The sequence below is a fragment of the Pyxicephalus adspersus genome, chromosome 3 (assembly GCF_032062135.1).
Source record: "Pyxicephalus adspersus chromosome 3, UCB_Pads_2.0, whole genome shotgun sequence".
NCBI classification, from domain to species: domain Eukaryota; kingdom Metazoa; phylum Chordata; class Amphibia; order Anura; family Pyxicephalidae; genus Pyxicephalus; species Pyxicephalus adspersus.
The window spans coordinates 65022805-65042398 of NC_092860.1; the positions used below are offsets into that span (position 1 = coordinate 65022805).

At 35.9% G+C, this 19594-nt stretch overlaps 1 protein-coding gene across 1 annotated transcript in view; it reads left to right on the plus strand.

The window, feature by feature from the left end:
- The first annotated feature begins 264 nt into the window (after nucleotides 1-264).
- UNC13A (unc-13 homolog A) overlaps nucleotides 265-19594 on the plus strand; it is a 192199-nt gene continuing 172869 nt past the window's right edge. Inside the window, exon 1 of the mRNA XM_072404972.1 lies at nucleotides 265-448. Within this exon, the coding sequence (XP_072261073.1) occupies nucleotides 427-448 (22 nt within the window). The 5' untranslated portion in view covers nucleotides 265-426. The remainder of the gene's footprint in view (nucleotides 449-19594) is intronic.

Consider the following 19594-nt stretch of genomic DNA (forward strand, 5'->3'; position numbering starts at 1 on the left):
ATCAAGTAAAAATTCCCTTGAACTCATTGGAGCTCTATTAACAGCCTATATTCCTTCAAAAATTTATGTGCAACATAATATCATTTTATACCACCCCCATTATCATGTATTACTGTGAATGGATTTTCCTAGCCAGACACTTGTGTGTGTTTTTTTTTTTTTTTTTTTTATAAATCAGGTGTGTTCACTAATTCCGGTCCCCTCCTCCCTTTGCTCCATCCCAGACTCCCACCCTCTTCTTCTCCTGACGTCAAACGGAGCTCTTCATAGCTCTAGTGCTGAAACACAAAGATGGCAGACACAGTGCAATACGAGCGGCAACCATTATGACCAGCTGTACCCGAAGAAGGGCACTGACCAGCTAACACTGCCATAGGGAGTGCTGGCCATTGCGCCGACACCAAACCAGCAACTAGAACAAACACCATGTCGCTGCTGTGCGTGGGAGGTAAGGAGCACCGTTTGGATCCAACATCCTTTTTGGGTGTGGGCTGCAGGAAGATGATGTTTCTTGCAAATGTCATGTTAAGGGAGAATATAAAATGTTGTGAGAGTATATACGAGCTTTTTAAAGGTATGTTGTAGTGCTTGTGTTATTAGAGGGATAGAAACATATAAGCAATCTGTTGACTGCGAATGCCTTATCTTGTGGAAACTGTTCAGGATGAAAATGTGGTGTTGATATATGTGGAATATATATATATACATATTGGTAAATTTTATACTACATTTATTTTCTATGAGTTATATTCAACATATATCAAAGTGTCTGTCTCTCTGTCTTTTATTCTATCATTCCATCCATCTATATGTATGCTCTATCCACATACATTCCAATAAATAGCTACACAGCTATTTATCTTTTCATCCATATCCATATCTCTCTCACTCTATATATCTATCTATCTATGTAGCATTTCATCCATGTATGTATCTTGCATTTCATCCATCTAATTATATGTGTATATATCTACCTCTATCTACCAATCTATCATTCCATCCATCTATGTATGTATCTCTCTATGTATGCTCTATATACATACCTACAAATGGCTATTAGCTTAAATAGCTGCATATCTATCTATCTATCTCTGTGTGAGTTACAAAGCTCCCATTCTGTTACACATTGTGTACCCTCCCTTTTTATTGTCAGTCTGTCCCTACATTCCATGTCTTCTGGTTTAATGAGTGTAACTGATTTGGTGTACAGGAGATAGTGCGTCCTGTCTTCTTGTACCCCACCCCCAAACCCATCCATACACATTAATTGTCCCTGTGTGCAGCTGATTCTGCTTTTTTTTTCTCCTAGTGAGATATTTATGAATAGAAAACAGTAAGAGGATGTGAGCAGAGGGCAGCTGGTGGGTGGGGAAGGTTTTTTTTTTTTTTTACCGGCTAGAGCTATACGTTAGCCTTAATTTGCACTCTGTTACATATTATTGTAGATATAGTAGACCTAGAAATGTATTTCTGTAGACATGATGTATGTAGTAATAGATAATAATAATAATGTAAAAATAAAACATGGCTTGTTTTTAATAATATTTTTGTGTATGAAGCTTTCTGGGTATTTGGTAAAGCCATCTACCCGTACATTGCTGAAATTAATCTGACATTTCTGTTTTATTCTGTGTTTTATATAGAAAAAGATAGTTTTAATCCATATTCTTCTCTACAAGCAACCTAGTTTAAATTGTAAAAGTACAGAATATTTTTGAATCTAATGTGTTGCATTTAATGAAACATATAATTCAGCAACAATTGTATAGACATTTGACGTTTAGATGAATAAAATGAAATGTATATGTAGAAACCTACGCTGGGAGCAGATATTAAAAATGATGCTCAGGCAACAGGAATGAGTTTCTTACCTACATTAAAATCACCACATATTACATTACTATTTGTTTTAATACACTAAGAATGCATATCGAGCTGTTCAAAACTAACACATCTGCATAGTGCAGTTGTTGTAGATTCACTCCCAAAACATCCAGACACCTATTAAACACAAAACAGAAAAAAGGGTTTTTGGGCTCATTTCATTTAAAGCATCCTCCCATGCACATTTGAAAGATAGGGGAATTCTACCATTAAGAATATAAAGTGTAGCATACACAAATTCACTGCATCCTTGGAAAAACAGCATGCAATGTGATTATGAAATTTCGAAAATGTAGGCACACTTTGTTCAGAAAGACTTTCTATGGGTACTTTCCATAGTATAGTACATTCCAGCCTCAACAGGATTTCGGTAAAGTTTAACTAATTCAGACTGTATAGACTGCAGTATGTATTATGTGATTTTTTTTTTTTTTTTTACTGTCTAGAAATATAAGAGTTAAATTATTTATTCTTACAAGAAGTCATAGGCTGCTGTTTATCTGCCATGTACCTCCTTTTCTTTTCTGCTCTGTGATGTCCATTTATTCTTTCCTTTAACCTTTTTCATCCACTTGAGGCATTTATTTCAGTTTGGTTTAATTTATTGGAGGCACAATAACTACCCACCTCTGCATAAACATATAATACATTTCTCACTACCTCCCCCTCCCTCATTCCAGCATTCTCCCTGGGGTTCCAAATCATCAGCTGAGCTGTGAAATAAAACAACTGCTCACACATTTTCTTTAAAGAGATAACATTCCAGAACAACCACAGAGAATTTAGACAAACTCTGCCCTCTGATATAGTCTAAAAAATGAAGCCACAAAACAAGACTCTCAAACAGTACAAAGTAGGATAGAGTAGAACAGTAGTAGAGTGTGTGTGTTTGTATGTATGTGTGTGTGTGTGTGTGTGTGTGTGTGTGATTGAGATATATATATATATATATATATATATATATATAATATATATATATATATATATATATATATATATATATATATATATATATATATTGTGGTAAGTGTGAGCTCAAGTTATATAATGTTAAGTAAACATGAATCGCATTCATTGCTAGTAGATTGAATGCATTACATTCAAGCAAAGACAGTATTTATAATCAGCAGCCAAGTGTCTATTCACATTCTTTAGGGCAGACTATATAAAGTTGTTTTTTTGTTAAGTTCTTTTTACTATTTTGCCATTACTTACATGTTCTTTATTATTTTATTATCAAATTGCCCAAAAATAAAAAAAAAAACAACAAAATAAACATTAACCAACCAGCCCCCAAGTAACTCACTTGGCATTCCTGTAGTAAAACCTAAAGCATAGCATATGCCAGGTAGGCCTGTTATCCCATATTAATATTGTCTTGCCACTAACCAATCATTCACTACTGTATCCTTTCCAGTATCCTAATTCATGTAGTAAGCCCCGTCCTAAAGTATCAGAGATTAATAGAAATTGGCTAGCAAGAACTGACACAGCATCAGTGATGGTGAATTTCCAACTACTGGTCAAAGTGGTCTAAAACTGCTTAATGAAAAAGTAAGCATCACAGCTAATTCTTGCAAACTGAACTGGCTGTCCTGAGTCCCAGGAACAGCACTTTGCTTGGTTTTAGGTATAGCCATCTTCTAAATTCTTTAATTGAAACTGGACCTAGGTGTACTGGCTTTTACTAAAAATATCAAGTTGACAAAGTGCCACCACATTGGAGTTTATTTCTGCTTGGTACCCCTTTGGAAAGATTTTCATTCAGATAACCTATTTTTTTTTTTTCTTGACAAGTAGTAAATGTTCCAAATAGGGAAAACAGACAGCAATGAAATCTTGATCTGGCCTTTCCAAAGTGAAATATCCTGGGTGGAGGTATCCTAATTGACTATTGTGCAAAATAATGAAGGAGTAATATGAAAGCACCGAACCTTCAGCTTTACTCAGGACCTGTTTAGTGTCAGGAACTTTTTAGTGCCCCCCCCCTCACACACACCCATACACTAGGGGGGACTTATCATCATCCAAGTGAAGCTGCCATTGTGGTCGCTGGGAATTGTCTAGAAAATGTATTGGTATTTAAACCAGTGAGGATCTGGTCATCCAGAGGCATGGTTAGCTATGTCAATTTGTTTGCCTGGTGAATATAATGTAGTTAAATGTATTCTAAGTAAACAAGCTTGATTCATCTTTAGCGGCTGCCACAGCCTGTAGAAGTCTGTTCTCCAGCTGGCAGGTTTCTTTTTACTGGCTTCCTGTCAGCATCATAAATTAAAATTTAATAGAAACTATTGAGATTGGTTTTCCTGGTTAATGTTGCTACCAGTGCCATTTTCTATTTTTGCCGTGATTTGTGATACAATTTTCAACTCAGTTTAGTGTGAGTATCACAAAGGGGTTGTGATCCCAACTAGACTAAATATGTCTAAGGGCATTGTGTTTAAATAGGTCTTTTAAATGGCGTCTCTTTCCTAATTTCATTCCCCTACATTCATCAGGGTCCAAGAAAATTAGATGATGGTAACAGTGTGTTACATATGCACCTATCTGTTCCCTAAAAAAAAACATCAGTGTGCCAGCAAATAGAGTGGAAATAATTATATCAAAAAGTATATCAAAGGCACATCTCTGTTCCTCAGCATCCCATATAGTACTAATTTGGGTACAAAACCAAGTCCATGATAGTTAAAAGGAGATTGTCTAACACCAAGGGCTTGTTCAAACCTGTTGTAAAAAAAACTGCTCCAGTACTCCTACTATGCACAGCTAGGCATCTAGGATCAGGAATTTGTAAACGCTAATACAGGCATTTGCAACTGCCTGTAAAGGCATTTTTCATTTTTCTTTTTTTAAAGCCTTGTTGAAGGCTTTAAATTGTATGGCACCATAAAAAGACACCTAATAACAAAAAGTGAATCTAAGGGCTTGTTCAGACCTTATTTAGTTTGCTAAACACTATGGGCCTGGGTTTAGATGTCTAAGGGCATTGTGTTTAAATAAGAAATAGATGTCATTTAAAAGACCCAATTTCATTCCCCTAAATTCATCAGGGTCAAAGGAAATTAGATGATGGTAACAGTGTGTTAACAATGCAGTTCATTTTGATACCTGCAAAATGTCTAAAAAACTAGTTGTATTTTTTGCAGGTATTAAATTGCAATTTTCTTCTTATTTGTGGATATTTACCACAATTCACCTAGGTTGTATTTTAGTCCGGTATAGTTTAAAAGTTTTAGAAACGGCAATAAAAAACTGACAGAGAATCTTTATCCAAAAATAGTCTTATGACCAAGTACAAGAAAAAGCTATGATGGTCACAATTCACATACTGTGAGAGGACCAACAAATTAGGCCCCATGCTAGCCTGTAATCCTAATTCTCAACCTTCCAAAGTGGCACATGTTAAATTATGTTTACCCTACACCATCTCATCTAACCCTGTTGCCATTATGGAACCAACTTACCTAATCTATATAGTAACTCTTCTCAATTCATGCCCACCTGGGTTTAGGCACTTTTTAAAGACATTTCACCTTCTTCTTTGACCTCATCTATGATGGATCTGATAGATATCTCAGGCCCTGATGGTTTCTTCGCTTTCTGTTACAGGAAGTTCTCAGAAATCTTAGCGTTGTTATGTCATATCTTAATGCTACATAACCGTGCAGGAGGCAAGAGATTTTCTGTTAAGAAATTTGTTAACCCTCAGCAAATGGAACCTAAAAATCCTAGGTTCTGTAGTCAGATAGTCTAAGAAGAGCCCAAGGAAAGCCTTTTGAGGACGTATCTATCTAGACGTTGAAGATAGAAACAAGTTTGTCCAGGTTTCTGGCATTTGGAAAAGCACAATGACACCCTGGGTGATTTCAGTCTGGTAACAAGGTTACCGGATAGAGTTTTTGTCAGGCTCCCTGTGATCCTGGTACATTCAGACAACAGTTCCAAGAGATTCATAGAAGTGCAATGCGCTTCTATCTTATGTGCAAGGAATGGGAAAAGCAGTTGTACTGCTATCAATAGGAGAGCAAGAAAAAGGATTCTCTTTAAACTTTTCATAGTAAATGACCTCTCATGGGTTTAGGTCAATTTTGGACCTGAATGATTTAAATCCTTTTTACACTAGAAGGTTTTGTATGATAATTTTGCAGATGACCTTGTCAGTCATTTGTCTGGCTCATTGGATAATTTCAATAGATCTAGCAGAAGCTTACAGGCCTGTCTCAATTGGGGAATGCCACGGGACATATTTCCTGTCTGAGTTGTTTCTAACACCTCCAGTTCACCTGTTTACCCATCAGTCTTTCCAAAGCTGTATTCATTGCTCAGCTCAGTCTGTGATCCCTGGCACTGGAGGTTAAATGTGTTACAAGTCGGCATATTGAAAACCTCTAGTGCTCTCTGATTGGCTGAGGAAAGCTTTCCTCAGGTTTTGAATGGGGATACTTGTCCCCATTTAACCTCTAGTGCCGGGGATCACAAACAGGATTCCCAGGGCTGCAAGAATGATTGCAGCTCTGAGAATCAACTGCAATCCCAGGGCACTAAAGGGTAACTAATTAGAGGTTCAAATCTTGGCCAGGACACTATCTGCATAGAGTTTGCAGGTTCTTTCTGTGTTTGCATGAGTTTCCCCCGGGTATTCAGGTTTTTGTTTTAAAGATATATGACTATGGTAGGGACATTAAATTGTGAGCCCCTTTGAGGGACAGCTAGTGACATGACTATGGACTTGTACAGTGCTGTGTAATATGTTGACACTATATAATTAATGTGTAATAATAATAAACAAATGGTTATGAGATTTGTTTTAGGGTTCTATAAGACCTAGAATATCTTGGTCTACTATGTTTCTGCACCATTGCTCTGGTGGATTGGGGTCCTTAATTTTTGCAAATATTTGCAGGCTACAGAACTACTTCCCCTGACTGTCCTGTGGCAAGTTCTGCTGAATAAATTTGGCTCCCTTTAGAAACTCACCTAGACACACAGTTCAATATTAAAAACTTACTATGTCTTCTGCCTAACTTGAAACATTGTCCAATGAGCCCATTTTTAAACATACATTTCAGATATGTAAAAGCCTTACATTTTCTAGTTTGCTCATCTATCCACACCTTCCTCTTCTAAAAATTGTAAAAAGAAACCTATGTTTCAACCAGATTTTGACTCCCCCTGGAATTCCTCATGGTGGGCATCCCATAATTTCACTTGTTCTGTGTAGTAATTCTGTATTCTTCTGGGATGTCCTCAGAGAAAAATATCAAGATACCGTCAACTGAGACACTGGATCCTTATACATGTCAAATTATTGTCACCTTTACTTACCTAATTTAAATCACACTCATTGCCACTCCATTAGTCACTAAACTTGTCTTATTATACTTCCATAATAATAATTTATCTTTTGCCTTTTTCGGTTGCATACGTTGGCTGGGAGAGACTGGCATATTTGATCTTCCACTCACTTATGCTCCCTGAATATTTGCATGCAAGGAGCAGCACTTAAAGTATTGATGCTGTGGTATATTGTCCCTCCCTGGCTGGCCCACCTTTAGCTCTCTCTCTCCAAAAAATGTTTCAGAAGTTGCTAAGTCATTGGCAATATCCTTCCTAAGTGACTTGCCCTTTGACTGCCAGAATCTGGACAAGGGTCTTCAAACTTCCTGTTCCAGATTAGGATCCCTGGTTCCCATTAATGCACCTTTAACCTTCTTACATTTGTGATACACACTATAAATTGGCAATGCATGTCTTGCTTGCACATAAACCAATTTTCATTAGCACATGGAAGATGCATTTTGTTCATTATCAAGCTATTTTAGAATGAGTAGACTTTATATGTATCAACTAAAAATTGCAGTGTTACTCTTCTTCCTTTTTTAATTGCATGATAAATGTACGGGGCTATATACCCCATTCTCCTGTATCCTCCTTATTACCTATTACACTGGGGAACAATTTTGAACACATTTTTTGTTGAGTTTAATTTTTTAAGCTTATTTACACTAAAATAGGTATGCTGATTCTGAAAGTGCAGTTAGTTTTCACGTCAGTTTTTTTTCTCTACCACTTATATTAATGCGATTACTGTAGCGTGGATTTGTGTAGGCTATTCATTTACACGCAAGACAGTGTGGTCAGAGGTTTGTGCGCTGCTCTAAGTAGTGAATAGGCAAAATGTATTTTTCTATTCACACACGTATTTTCTTTCTTTCAGATCATGTTTGGCTCTGCTGTTTCTCGTCGTAAGTGCCTATAAAACCCAGATTCATTTTGTTATATCTGTGGCAGTTTCACCATTCCCAGTCAAAGTAGGCACATTTGTAGAGCAAGCCTATTTGGCATATTTCAAAGTTAAACTTGGTGATCAAGATAAGTCTTGGGCCTCTCATAAGGTGTGCAAACAGTGTGTCGAGGGTTTACCGATGTGGACAAAGGGAACAAGTGATAAGATGCAATTTGGTATACCTATGGGTTGTCGAGATCCAGGAGATCATTTCAGTGACTGTTACTTTTGTATAGTGAAAACTTCAGGATATAACAAGAAAAAAAAATGTAACAGAGTATCCAAGTCTACCATCGGCTTTACGCCCAGTGGCTCATTCAGATAAAATCCCAGTGCAGGTTTTCGTTACACTACCCTCTCTTGAAGAACATGATTATGATGATGAACTAGGTGACAACACTGATGAAGAGTTTGAAATTAAAGCGGACTGTGTTCGTAGGAGATTTGATCAGCATGAGTTGAGTGATTTGGCACGTGATTTGGGACTATGGAAGAAGGCTTCAGAACTCCTAGCATCAAGACTGCGTGAGAAAAACGAGAAAAAAATGAAAAAAAAAGAGAAAAGGTATCGTACTTTTGAACCAGAGAAATTGCATTTTTGCAGTACTTTAGAGCTGACTTTGTGTGTTTGTGTATTGCCATAACATACCTGGTTTAATGGAGGAATTGGGAATTCCAATTTATAACTCAACTGAATGGCGACTATTCATCGATAGCTCAAAACGGAGCTTAAAGTGTGTCCTCCTTCACAATGGCAATATATTTGGGTAAGTCCTAATTGGCCATTCAGTTTTTCTTTGTTAAGAATATGCAGGCATAAGGAGAGTCATTGAGTTGTTACAGTATCACCAGCACAACTGGGTCATCTGTGTTGACCTAAAATGGTATGTTTCCTTCTTGGTCAGCAACGCGGATACACCAAGTATCCCTGTTATTTGTGCATGTGGGACAGCAGAGCTCATGAGAGGCATTGGGTGGAATTGGCCTTTAAGATGTGCCCTAAAACTAGGTGATCCAAATATTCTACATGAGCCATTTGTTGATAGAATATTATATTCCCTCCCCTACACATAAAACTGTGTCTTCTGAAGCAGTTCATTAAAGCTTTGCCAACTGAAGGAGACTGTTTCAAGTATGTCATTTTGGCATTTCCTAGCCTGTCATTTGAAAAAATGAAGGCCGGTGTGTTTGATGGTCCAGAGATTCAGCAGCTCATCAAAGATAAACATTTCATCAGGACAGTGTCAGAAGTCGAAAAGAATGCTTAGTTATCATTCAAAGCCATTGTCAAGGACTTTCTTGGAAACACAAGCAAATAATTACACAGAAATTGTCCAGAAACTCTTGGAGAGCTACAAAACACTTGGTTGCAATATGAGCATCAAGGTGCATTTTCTGCATTGCCATCTTTCTAACTTCCCAGAAAACCTTGGTCCAGTAAGTTATGAGCTAGGTGAACGATTCCACCAAGATCTGAAGGTAATGGAAGAACAGTTTCAGGGTAGATGGGATGTACATATGATGGCTGACTGTTGTTGGAGCATCCGGTGGGATTGTCCTAACACTGAACAGTCCAGGAAAAGCAATAAGCATACATTTTTACCTTAAGCGCTTACCTGAAATTACCTAAAATTTCATAGAGTAACAATAAATCCTTTGTATGAACAAAAGAAATTTAAATAAACAGTACATTCAACTTATTATTTCATAAATGTTTCATTGTATTTAAAATTTGTATGTTTTTTGACAAAAATGTAGGGTAAAAACCTGTATCGTAAAAATTGGATGTGATGGCAAAAAAAGGTCATTTCTGGATTCACCACCCAAAAATTAGTAAAAAAACAAGTGTAGGATCTAACTCAACAAAAAATGTGTTCCCAAGTGTTATTGATGTATCTCCTGGGTTACTATCCACATGTTTGTTGTCTTTTTTGTTTCAAAATGTGATAATTACTGGTATTTCCTTTTAAAAATTTCATAAAATAATTGAAACCAAAAAAATCTCTATTTTAAGGTTTTTAGAATGTTGAGGACTACTTTGTTAACTTCGACTGCGACAATAAACAACAGGAAATGTATAGTGCAACATGCATGCAGAAAAAAGTTGTGAAGAATAGTGAATGCACAGCAGGATGTGCAGACTGAAAAGTGCAGAGTAGAGAATATACAGCTGTGCACTGAAGTGTTTTAGAGAGGAAAATAAGAGGTTTGAGGCTCAAGATTGTAAAAAGTTAATTTTCTATTGATATGCTTCAGATTCATACATAATTATTCAATACATTTAGATACATTATTTCCCTAGTTCTGTTATTCTTCACAGAGCTGGGATATTTTGTACTATACAGAGATATGCTAGCAATGGTAAATCACGAATGACCGTAATTGTTGAAAACGTCCCGACGCATTTTGTCGCGGTTTGGCTTCTTAAGGGGTGCAATATTGTATACAAGTTTTTATGTTCTGTACATGCAAAACAATACATATTAGCCACCTGAGCGTTACACTGAGGTCTAGATTTCTGTACCAAAAGTGATCCACTGTTTTTCATGAAATTTTTTTTTAAATTGTAGACCTGTAACTTACAGAAATATGTCCGAACAGGGGTTCTAGTAGATAATATGAATATAAAAAATGTTTGAAACACACAATCATGTAAAAAAAAAATTACTTTTAATAAAATTAAAGGAAAAACACAAAAATCAGCTTAAACATGACTATGTAAACAAATCAAAAATACTGAAAATACTGAAAAAGTAATAACTCTGTATATTGTAAAGTACTATATTATTCTAAAACACCTCCCTAGTGTGGCAATTTTTAAAACTTTGATTGTGTATTTATTGGAGTTTGTTTTGAATTATTTTGTATTTGATTGGATACGGGAGTTTGTATCCAATCCAGTGCAAAATATGAATTAGAATTTCCAAGTTATTTACTTTTCTTTTTTTTTTCTTTTTTTGTATTGGATTGGATACGGGAGTTTGTATTCAATCCAATACAAAATGAGCGTTTGAATTTACCAGGTATGTACTTTGTATTAATTATATATCATTTTGTATTGGATTGGATACGCAAGTTTGTATCCAATCAAATACAAAATATAAATTTGAATTTCCAAGTTATTTACTTTTATTTTATTTTTTTTTATTTTTTATATTGGATTGGATAGGGAGTTTGTATTCAATCCAATACAAAATGACAGTTTGAATTTACCAGTTATATACTTTGTAATTATTTGAATTATTTTGTATTGGATTGGATACAGGCATTTGTATTGAATCCAATACAAAATAAATGAATGAGTTTCAATTTGAATTTCCCGCACACGCGCCGACGTCATCACGCACACAGAGAGGAGCTGTCCGTTTTTTTTTTTTTTCTCCGCCGGACAGCTTCTCGTTTCAGAGATCATCCGGCGCTGGAAGAAGAAGGACGTGGACGATCAGCGGGACCAGGTAAGATGCCGGCCGGCTTCTTACCGGTCCCGCTGGCACCCGACGAAGGCACCCGACGCTGGAGAGGGAGATCGACGGACGACGATCGACGGAGGACGACGCTGGAACACTAACACGACGCTGGATGAGCACAGGGGGACCAGGTAGATAAGGATGGGAAAAATCTCGGGGTTAACCATCTCTGCAATTTTTTTTTGCCCGAACAAAGGTCGGGCTTAATGGCAAGGAGGTTAAGAAGAACATTTTAGTAGAGTACACATACATAATAATATTGATAGTTATTGATATGGTAAGGATTGATGAACATAAAACTTGATTACAAGTTGAGGGTTCAATTCTGCTTCAGTCATGCAAATTTAGGAACAAATGCAAATACTGTATCTAGGTTCACATGTGTCATAATGTAGATATTTATCAATTGAGATTTATGCTTGATATGCATGGGTTTGTGCACACATATGTGCATGTACACACATATGTACATACATATATACATATGTGTACACAGAGAAATATACATTCATGTACATACGTACACATCCACACAAACATTCAAAACGGTAAACTATTTTGTTGTATCCAATATAAATGTTAGTATAGTTGTGGATAATAATATTTACATTGAAGGGGAACTGGTAATGGTTTTTATAGAATATTTGGAGAATCGCAGCTGAAGGTACTAATTATTAAAATATTCATTAGTACTAGGGATATAACCATATCAATACATAATTAACTTTTTACCAGTTTGAGTCTCAAACCTCTTTTTGTCCTCTCTAAAACACTTCAGTATTTATAACTCAAAAGAGGGTGGCTCTTACATACTATTTCTGGGAAAGAGAAGAATCATCTATCCTAGTAGTATACAGCTGAGCATGCAAAATAAGTTATTGTGGAAGAAGCAATTTGCAGTGCTACTGATAGATATATAAATAGAAAAAGGCAGACAAGGTTTTTTATTTTTTTTTATATTCAGTGATAGTTTCTCATAGAATATAGATTAGGACATAATCAAGACCTGTACAAATGATAGAGATCCAGCATTTGGCCAGCTAATTGGCACTAGACATAAACCACCTGATAAGTGAGCATACATTCCTAATTGCATATTAAACCGCAAGTACAATTGTGAATTTTGCATACGTGTAGCTGCATAACCCAATGCATTTCGCCCAGTATAGGCTTCCTCAGCAGTAGCTTGCACACTAGTGTATACATGTACTGGAGGCAATCTAGGTATTCATAAATAACAAATTAATATTTGTATTGGAGAAGAGCATAGTCCACATGACATTGTGCACAAACCATATTTTACTGTACAGAGTAATTGCAAGGTATGAGATTTTCCAAACATCACTTGAGTAATTCTGAATTATCTTCGTAGTATATATAGATGGATCTCGGGCATGCGCAGAAGGAGCAGCCAGGAGCCTCCCCGGATGCGTGGTATCCTGGGAATCTCTACTCTCCCACTCTGCGACAATCAAGACAGAAAGGGGAGGTGCTTCCCCTTTTTTTTTTTTTTTTTTTTTTTTTTTTTTTTAGAAAAGGGTGCTGCAGTTAAAAAAAAAAAAAAAATATTTTTACTTTATGTAAAAGGGTTGTCCTCTCTTTTATGTAGAGTAAAAACTTTGAGTTTATGTCTGCTTTGAGAAGCAGCATGAAAGTAATAGGAATCATATATCTACAGTATGCATAAAGCAAAAATAGGGAGATCCTTGGACTGCATTTTTTTTTTACTTTGTTTTGCAAAGGTTCAAAAAATATTTGCAGCAGTCTATAAGTTTTTAGGAGAATAAAGGCACATCTTTCAGCTGGGATCTTGAATCATTTTATATTTAGAAGTGATAAGTCATAAGGGGGATATGATCAAATATATGCATATTTCAGTGGAATTTATTTCATTGCAGGATCACAAAGGAAAAATAGTCACAAAACAAAAACAGAAAAAAAACATAAGCTCCACACAGAAATTGAGTTTTTAACTATGATACAGGATCCAAACAAACGGTAATTTTTCTTAAACAGTTAAACTTGTGTGGCTGACATGTCTTTTTTAATTTACAGAATGTGGCTATCAACTCATAGGGACTTGATTTAAAGAGCAGTAAGTCGCGAAAGTAAACACAAATAAATTTACTATATCTAACCATTAATCTGCAATCCTAGGTGCTTACTAAGGCCTTTAGGACGAGAAGGCTTTGTGGTATTTTTCAATGGCTTTTCATCTAGACAAAACTTGAGAACATTCTGCCCTTATTCTGTACTGAGTTACACTCTAATACAAGTACCAGAAAAAGTGCTCTTTATAGTACGATCCGCAAACTACAACAACTGCCTCTGGGTGCCAAAACCAGAACCTTAGCTTTAGAAGAAATATTTTTATAATGTTTAATTTGGCTATAATATCTAGAATATCTGTTTTTTTTGTTTCACTCTTACTTGTACAATTCCTGTAGAAATTTCTCAGATTTTATAGTCTTTATAGTCTTCTATAACAATATACATATGCAGAACAAAAAAGTAAAATTGCTTTTACCCACCCGGCCGTTTAACCCGACCTTGGTTCGGGGTAAAAACACTTGCAAAAAGTGTTAAACCCGAACTTTTTTCAGGCGGTTAAACAAGCGTTATATTGCAATCCGATTGTCATACATTGTATACATTTGTATTGAACTCAATACAAAAAAGCTGTATTGAGTCCAATACAAAGAAATCTTTATATAATATATATATAATTGTAATATATATATATATATATATATATATATATATATATGGTACTGTACATATACATTACAATATATACTATTTTTTATGTTTTATAAAAAATTTTTTTATAAAATTTTGGACATATTTTGGTGAGTTATGCGGTTATTCGTTGTAATTCAGTGAATTATAAGTAATTATTGAGTAATTCGGTGAATTATAGCCTACAATCTAAAATAAATTTCCATGCAAAAAATTTAACACTTTTTGCATGGAAGTTTGGAAAGAATTAGAACACCCGGCGTTCGCGTACGCGTCCATCGGCGATTACTGATGATGTCTGTGCGTGCGCCCGTTGATGGGAGTCGTAGCGGGAAATTCAAATATTTTGTATTGGATTCAATACAAAGTCCTTTATCCAATACAAAATATTACAAAATATATTTATGTTGTTTTATCTACAGTTATGTGACGTTGGACTCTGTTTTAAAATTTACCACACTAGGGAGGTGTTTTAGAAAAATATATTACTATACAGTATACCGAATTATTGCATTTTCAGTATTTTTATTTATTTATGTATTCTTGTTTAAGCTGATTTTTGTGTTTTTTATTTAATTTTATTAAAAGTAAATTTTTTTTTTTTTTTTTTTTTTTTACATGATTGTGTTTCAAACTTTTTTTATATTCATGATCTACTAGACCCTTGTTCGGACATATTTCTGTAAGTTACAGGTCTACAATTTAAAAAAAAAAATTTCATGAAAAACAGTGTACCGCTTTTGGTACAGAAATCTAGACATCAGTGAAATGCCCAGGTAGTTAAGTAGAAACATGAGATCTTATAGACAAAACAATTACTAACATTTAAAACATATATAACAACTATTGAGTGAATACATTCCCCTGGCTCTTACTGTAGTACATTTTGTAAGACACATAGGAAATGCCACTTCCTTTTTCAAGATCTTCTAAAGAGCCCACAAATAATATTCAAAGTGAAAATTAAACTAGATATGCCTATGTATACAAAATAAAATGTTTGAAATATTTAATGTCAAAAAATTCTATATTCAGCATAAAATTCTATATTCAGCAAAAACTGTATGATTTTCTTTTATGCTGATTATCAGGACTATCACGTTGAAGGCTCCAGAAGTAGTCTGCCATCATGTGTCTATCCCATCTGCCCTGATACCTTTCTTCCATCACCTTTATATCTTGATGGAACCCCTCCCCTTGTTCTTCACTGAAATCATCAAGGTTTTCTTGAAATTTTTGCAAATGGCTATGGAGATAGTGTACCTTTATGCTAATAACACCCACATTTTTAAAGTTTAAGAGCAAGTTTTGTACCAGTTCTTTATAATTTTGTGCTTTATGGTTACCCAAGAAGTTCTTGAAGTTCTTAGAGCTGAAATAAATTGCTTCATTAATCCCAACTTTATGTGTAGGGGAGGGAGAATGATTTTTTCTTTGTTAACCATTGGCTCATTAACCTCCTGGGCGTTTCACTGATGTCTGGATTTCTGTACCAAAAGCGGTATACTGTTTTTCATGAATTTTTTTTTTTAATTGGAAACTTGTAACTTACAGAAATATGTCCAAATAGGGGTCTAGTAGATATCCTGAATATAATAAAGTTTGAAACACACAGTCATGTAAAAAAAAAAAATTAACTTTTATAATAAAATAAATAAAAAACACAAAAATCAGCTTAAACAAGAATGCATTAATAAATAAAAAATACTGAAAATGCAATAATTCGGTATACTGTATAGTACTATATTTTTCTAAAACACCTCCCTACTGTTGTAAATTTTAAAACAGTTGAGTCCAACGTCACATACCTATAGACCAGGGGTTTGCAACCTGCGGCTCTTCAGCCTCCTTGTTGTGGCTCCCTTTGGGTGCAGCGGGGAGATCTCTGATGGGGGATCCCCTTCCTCCCAAGACACTGCGGTGGAGGGGGATTCCCTATCCGGTGTTCTAATGAAAAAAATCTACCAGTGAAATAAATCTACCACGGGGCGTGTACAAATATATTATATAAAGATTTCTTTGTATTGGACTCAATACAGCTTTTTTGTATTGAATCCAATACAAAGTGATTTGAATTTCCCGCCCTGCCTCCCCCCCGCACCGACGCATGTAGCGACGTCTCCGGGAAATCCTGAAGATAGTCACTGCACACGCTGGGAGAAGACAGAAGAGAGAAGACGTCTCCGGAGGAGCTGCAGGGACAAGGTAAGTGTTTTTTTTTCAGTTGTATTCCAATTGTCATACAGTGCTGTATGACAATCAGATTGCACTGTAACGCGTGTTTCTATTTTTTTTAGCTACCCCGAACCTGGTTCGGGGTAAACGCTTTTAGCAAGTTTTCTTACCCCGAACCAGGTTCAGGGTAACCGCCCAGGTGGTTAATGATGTTCTCTGCACCTTTTTTCATGTTTTCCCTTGGAGGCAGGTGATCCTGCTTTGCTCTACTATCCCACAAGCAGATGAAACTTGGGTACTTTGTGAATCCACTTTGCTGTCCAAGTAGGAAGTTCACGATTTTTAAAACAACACATATGAACCATTGGTGTTCATGATACCTAAGCTATTGTTGCCATTATGCAGTAAAACAGATTTTAAACTTCGAGTTAAACTGTCTATGAAAAGCCGCCAGTCTTCTGCTTGATATTCTGGTACTCCCATATGGGCTGGTAGTCCAGGGATGTTACAACAGTACATGAAGTCTCTATCTTCACTGAAATGTGGTAGGAGTGTCACCTCTCTTGTCCTATAAACTGTTCTTTTAACTGCTTGTCTAAGACAGTTATTTTCTTTTAGCATGGATGCTAGCATTTCAGATGCTTGTTTTGACAGACTTAGGTCATGTATTAAATCATTGAGCTCTTCTTGGGAGAACTGCTGGTTTGATGAAACACTTCCTTCATATTCACTTCCACTGCTAACTCCTGGATTACACTCCAAACCCTGTATACGTCGGATACAGGAATATTAGGGAGTGTACTGAACACTGGAATGGGAACATCAGCACCATGCGGCACAGGTCGTCTTGCTGATTCCTAATCAGGGTACTCCCACTTGTTTTTCTTGTAACTATTGAACCCTTTTACATTCACAGGACAAAAATAACAATCATTTATGATTTTTGGGCTCTCGCCATACTATAGGTACACCAAATTTCAAACTTTTTAGTTTTCCATTTTTCCTCTGACATAGACACTCTGCACAAGTTTTGCATACCATATGGGGGCCCAATACTTATTTTGGTCCCCTAGTTTAATACCAAAATACGCAAGATATGCTTGTTTTACAAATTCTGTATTGTTTCTTTTCTGTTTTTGCTGAGAATATTCACCACAAATGTGTAGGAAAATACATTAGGGTCATTTAAACAATTTCTCCTTGAAGAACTCATATTTCTGTAAAAAAAGAAAATGTATTAATAAAAAGAAGGCAAATAAAAGTTTCATGAAAATAATTCTACCTTTTAATATATAAAATGCCAAATAAATAAAGATGCCAAATAAAATAAAGATTGATAATAATCTGCTGTGTGATCATTTGTTGTTGGTAAAATCGTCTATTCTGATTCCTGTATCACAAGAACCAGAGCCAATTCAATAAAACTGATGTCATTTCTGGATTTAGCAGACCTGAAATATACCTAATATATTGAAAAAATCGTTGGAAAGTGAAAAAAAAAGATTTTTGTGTTATTAGTGGCAGGAAACTTGAAATGATTACTTTTCCTAAATAAAAATTACTTGGATATGCTCTCCAGCTATTATTTTAATGTGGATTTATCGCAGATGACATCATAGCGCAGAAGTGTTGGTATTGTAGCTGCGTGTCCTGCACCTGGCGTTCCGCGTGGCAGAGCTGATCTAAGCTTAGGTAGTCCAAGTGATCATGTTTTTAGAATAAGGAAGTATAATTTCCTATGCATCTTACACAAGCTGTCTTACATGTGTATTGGCAGGTATTTTGTACCTGTAGAAAGCCACTGGCCAAGTAATCCCAGGCGCAGTGCTCCACATGTAGGATGTGAAGACTGCAGCTGCCATTTTGCTTGTAAGCCTTTGCTCCAGCCAGACCTTTGACAGAGGCAGTAGGAGGTATGTCTGGCTGCAGAGGATACTTGTAGAAAATTTCATCTTTGTATGTGCATCTTCAAATCCCCAATAATCTTGGGAGATATAATACCCAAATTTTAGCTAGCTCTGTGGTCTGCAAGTTTGAGTTTTTAAGTCTCTATCACAACTGTGCATCTTTGATACTGTGTCTGCTTGTTGAGTACTTTTATTCTATCTGCTTTACCTAGTTTACCTGCTTCTAAAATTAAGGATTTTTTTTATAGCCCTTGCACTCTAAACTACCTGACTTTTGATGTATTTTTGTCACTTTGTCACTCTGCTGCATTTTATAGATTTTGCCCCCTCCACCCACAGCAATGATCACTAGACAACATATAACATGGACAATATTTGATCCTTTGAAGGGGTTGTGTCCTGATTATAGATGAATGAGGATCTAACCTTTGGACCCTCCATGCTCTGCTGCCTTTTTAAAACCTATCTTTGATCTCCGTCATTCTTTATTTTCCATCACTCTTCCTTTACTGTTTATTCTTTGTTGTGTATCTCTCCTATGCTGTATACTTTTGTCTCTAATCATCTGAGTTTCCCCTTACGCTTGAGCTAATGCACAACTACAGTAGTTGTATCCCATGAGTGCGGTAGTTTAGCCTAAGTTGACAGGGAACTCTGATTCTCTTTACAGTTGTGTTGTCTTCCTTCTATGCATTCGTCCTTTTCTTACTCCTTCTTTCACCTTTTTTTATTACCTTTCTCTGTTTCTCTTTCCTGTCCTATTGTGTTTCTGTTATATGGAGGGCTGCAGTTAGTTGTTTACATTGAGTAACTCACATACAAAATGCACAAGTTCCTTCAGGATTTCTGACAGAGCTGTACAAACAGAGGATGCCGGTTGGCTCCCCTACTTAGTCATAGGTCCCACCTATGAACTCATGTAAATATCCCTGATATGATGATCCAGAAATGATATTTCCTTATTGCTATCCCCAAAGGGATGATCACTTTCTCCTTCAATCCTGAACCATAACCCTTTCTTCCAGATGTTTTTTTCTCTGAATCTGTCAGGTTTCATTTAGTTAATGCTGCCTACACATTCTTGACTGTCTGTCCTTCAATCAGTACCATTGTGGTTTAGAAATAGGTTATGT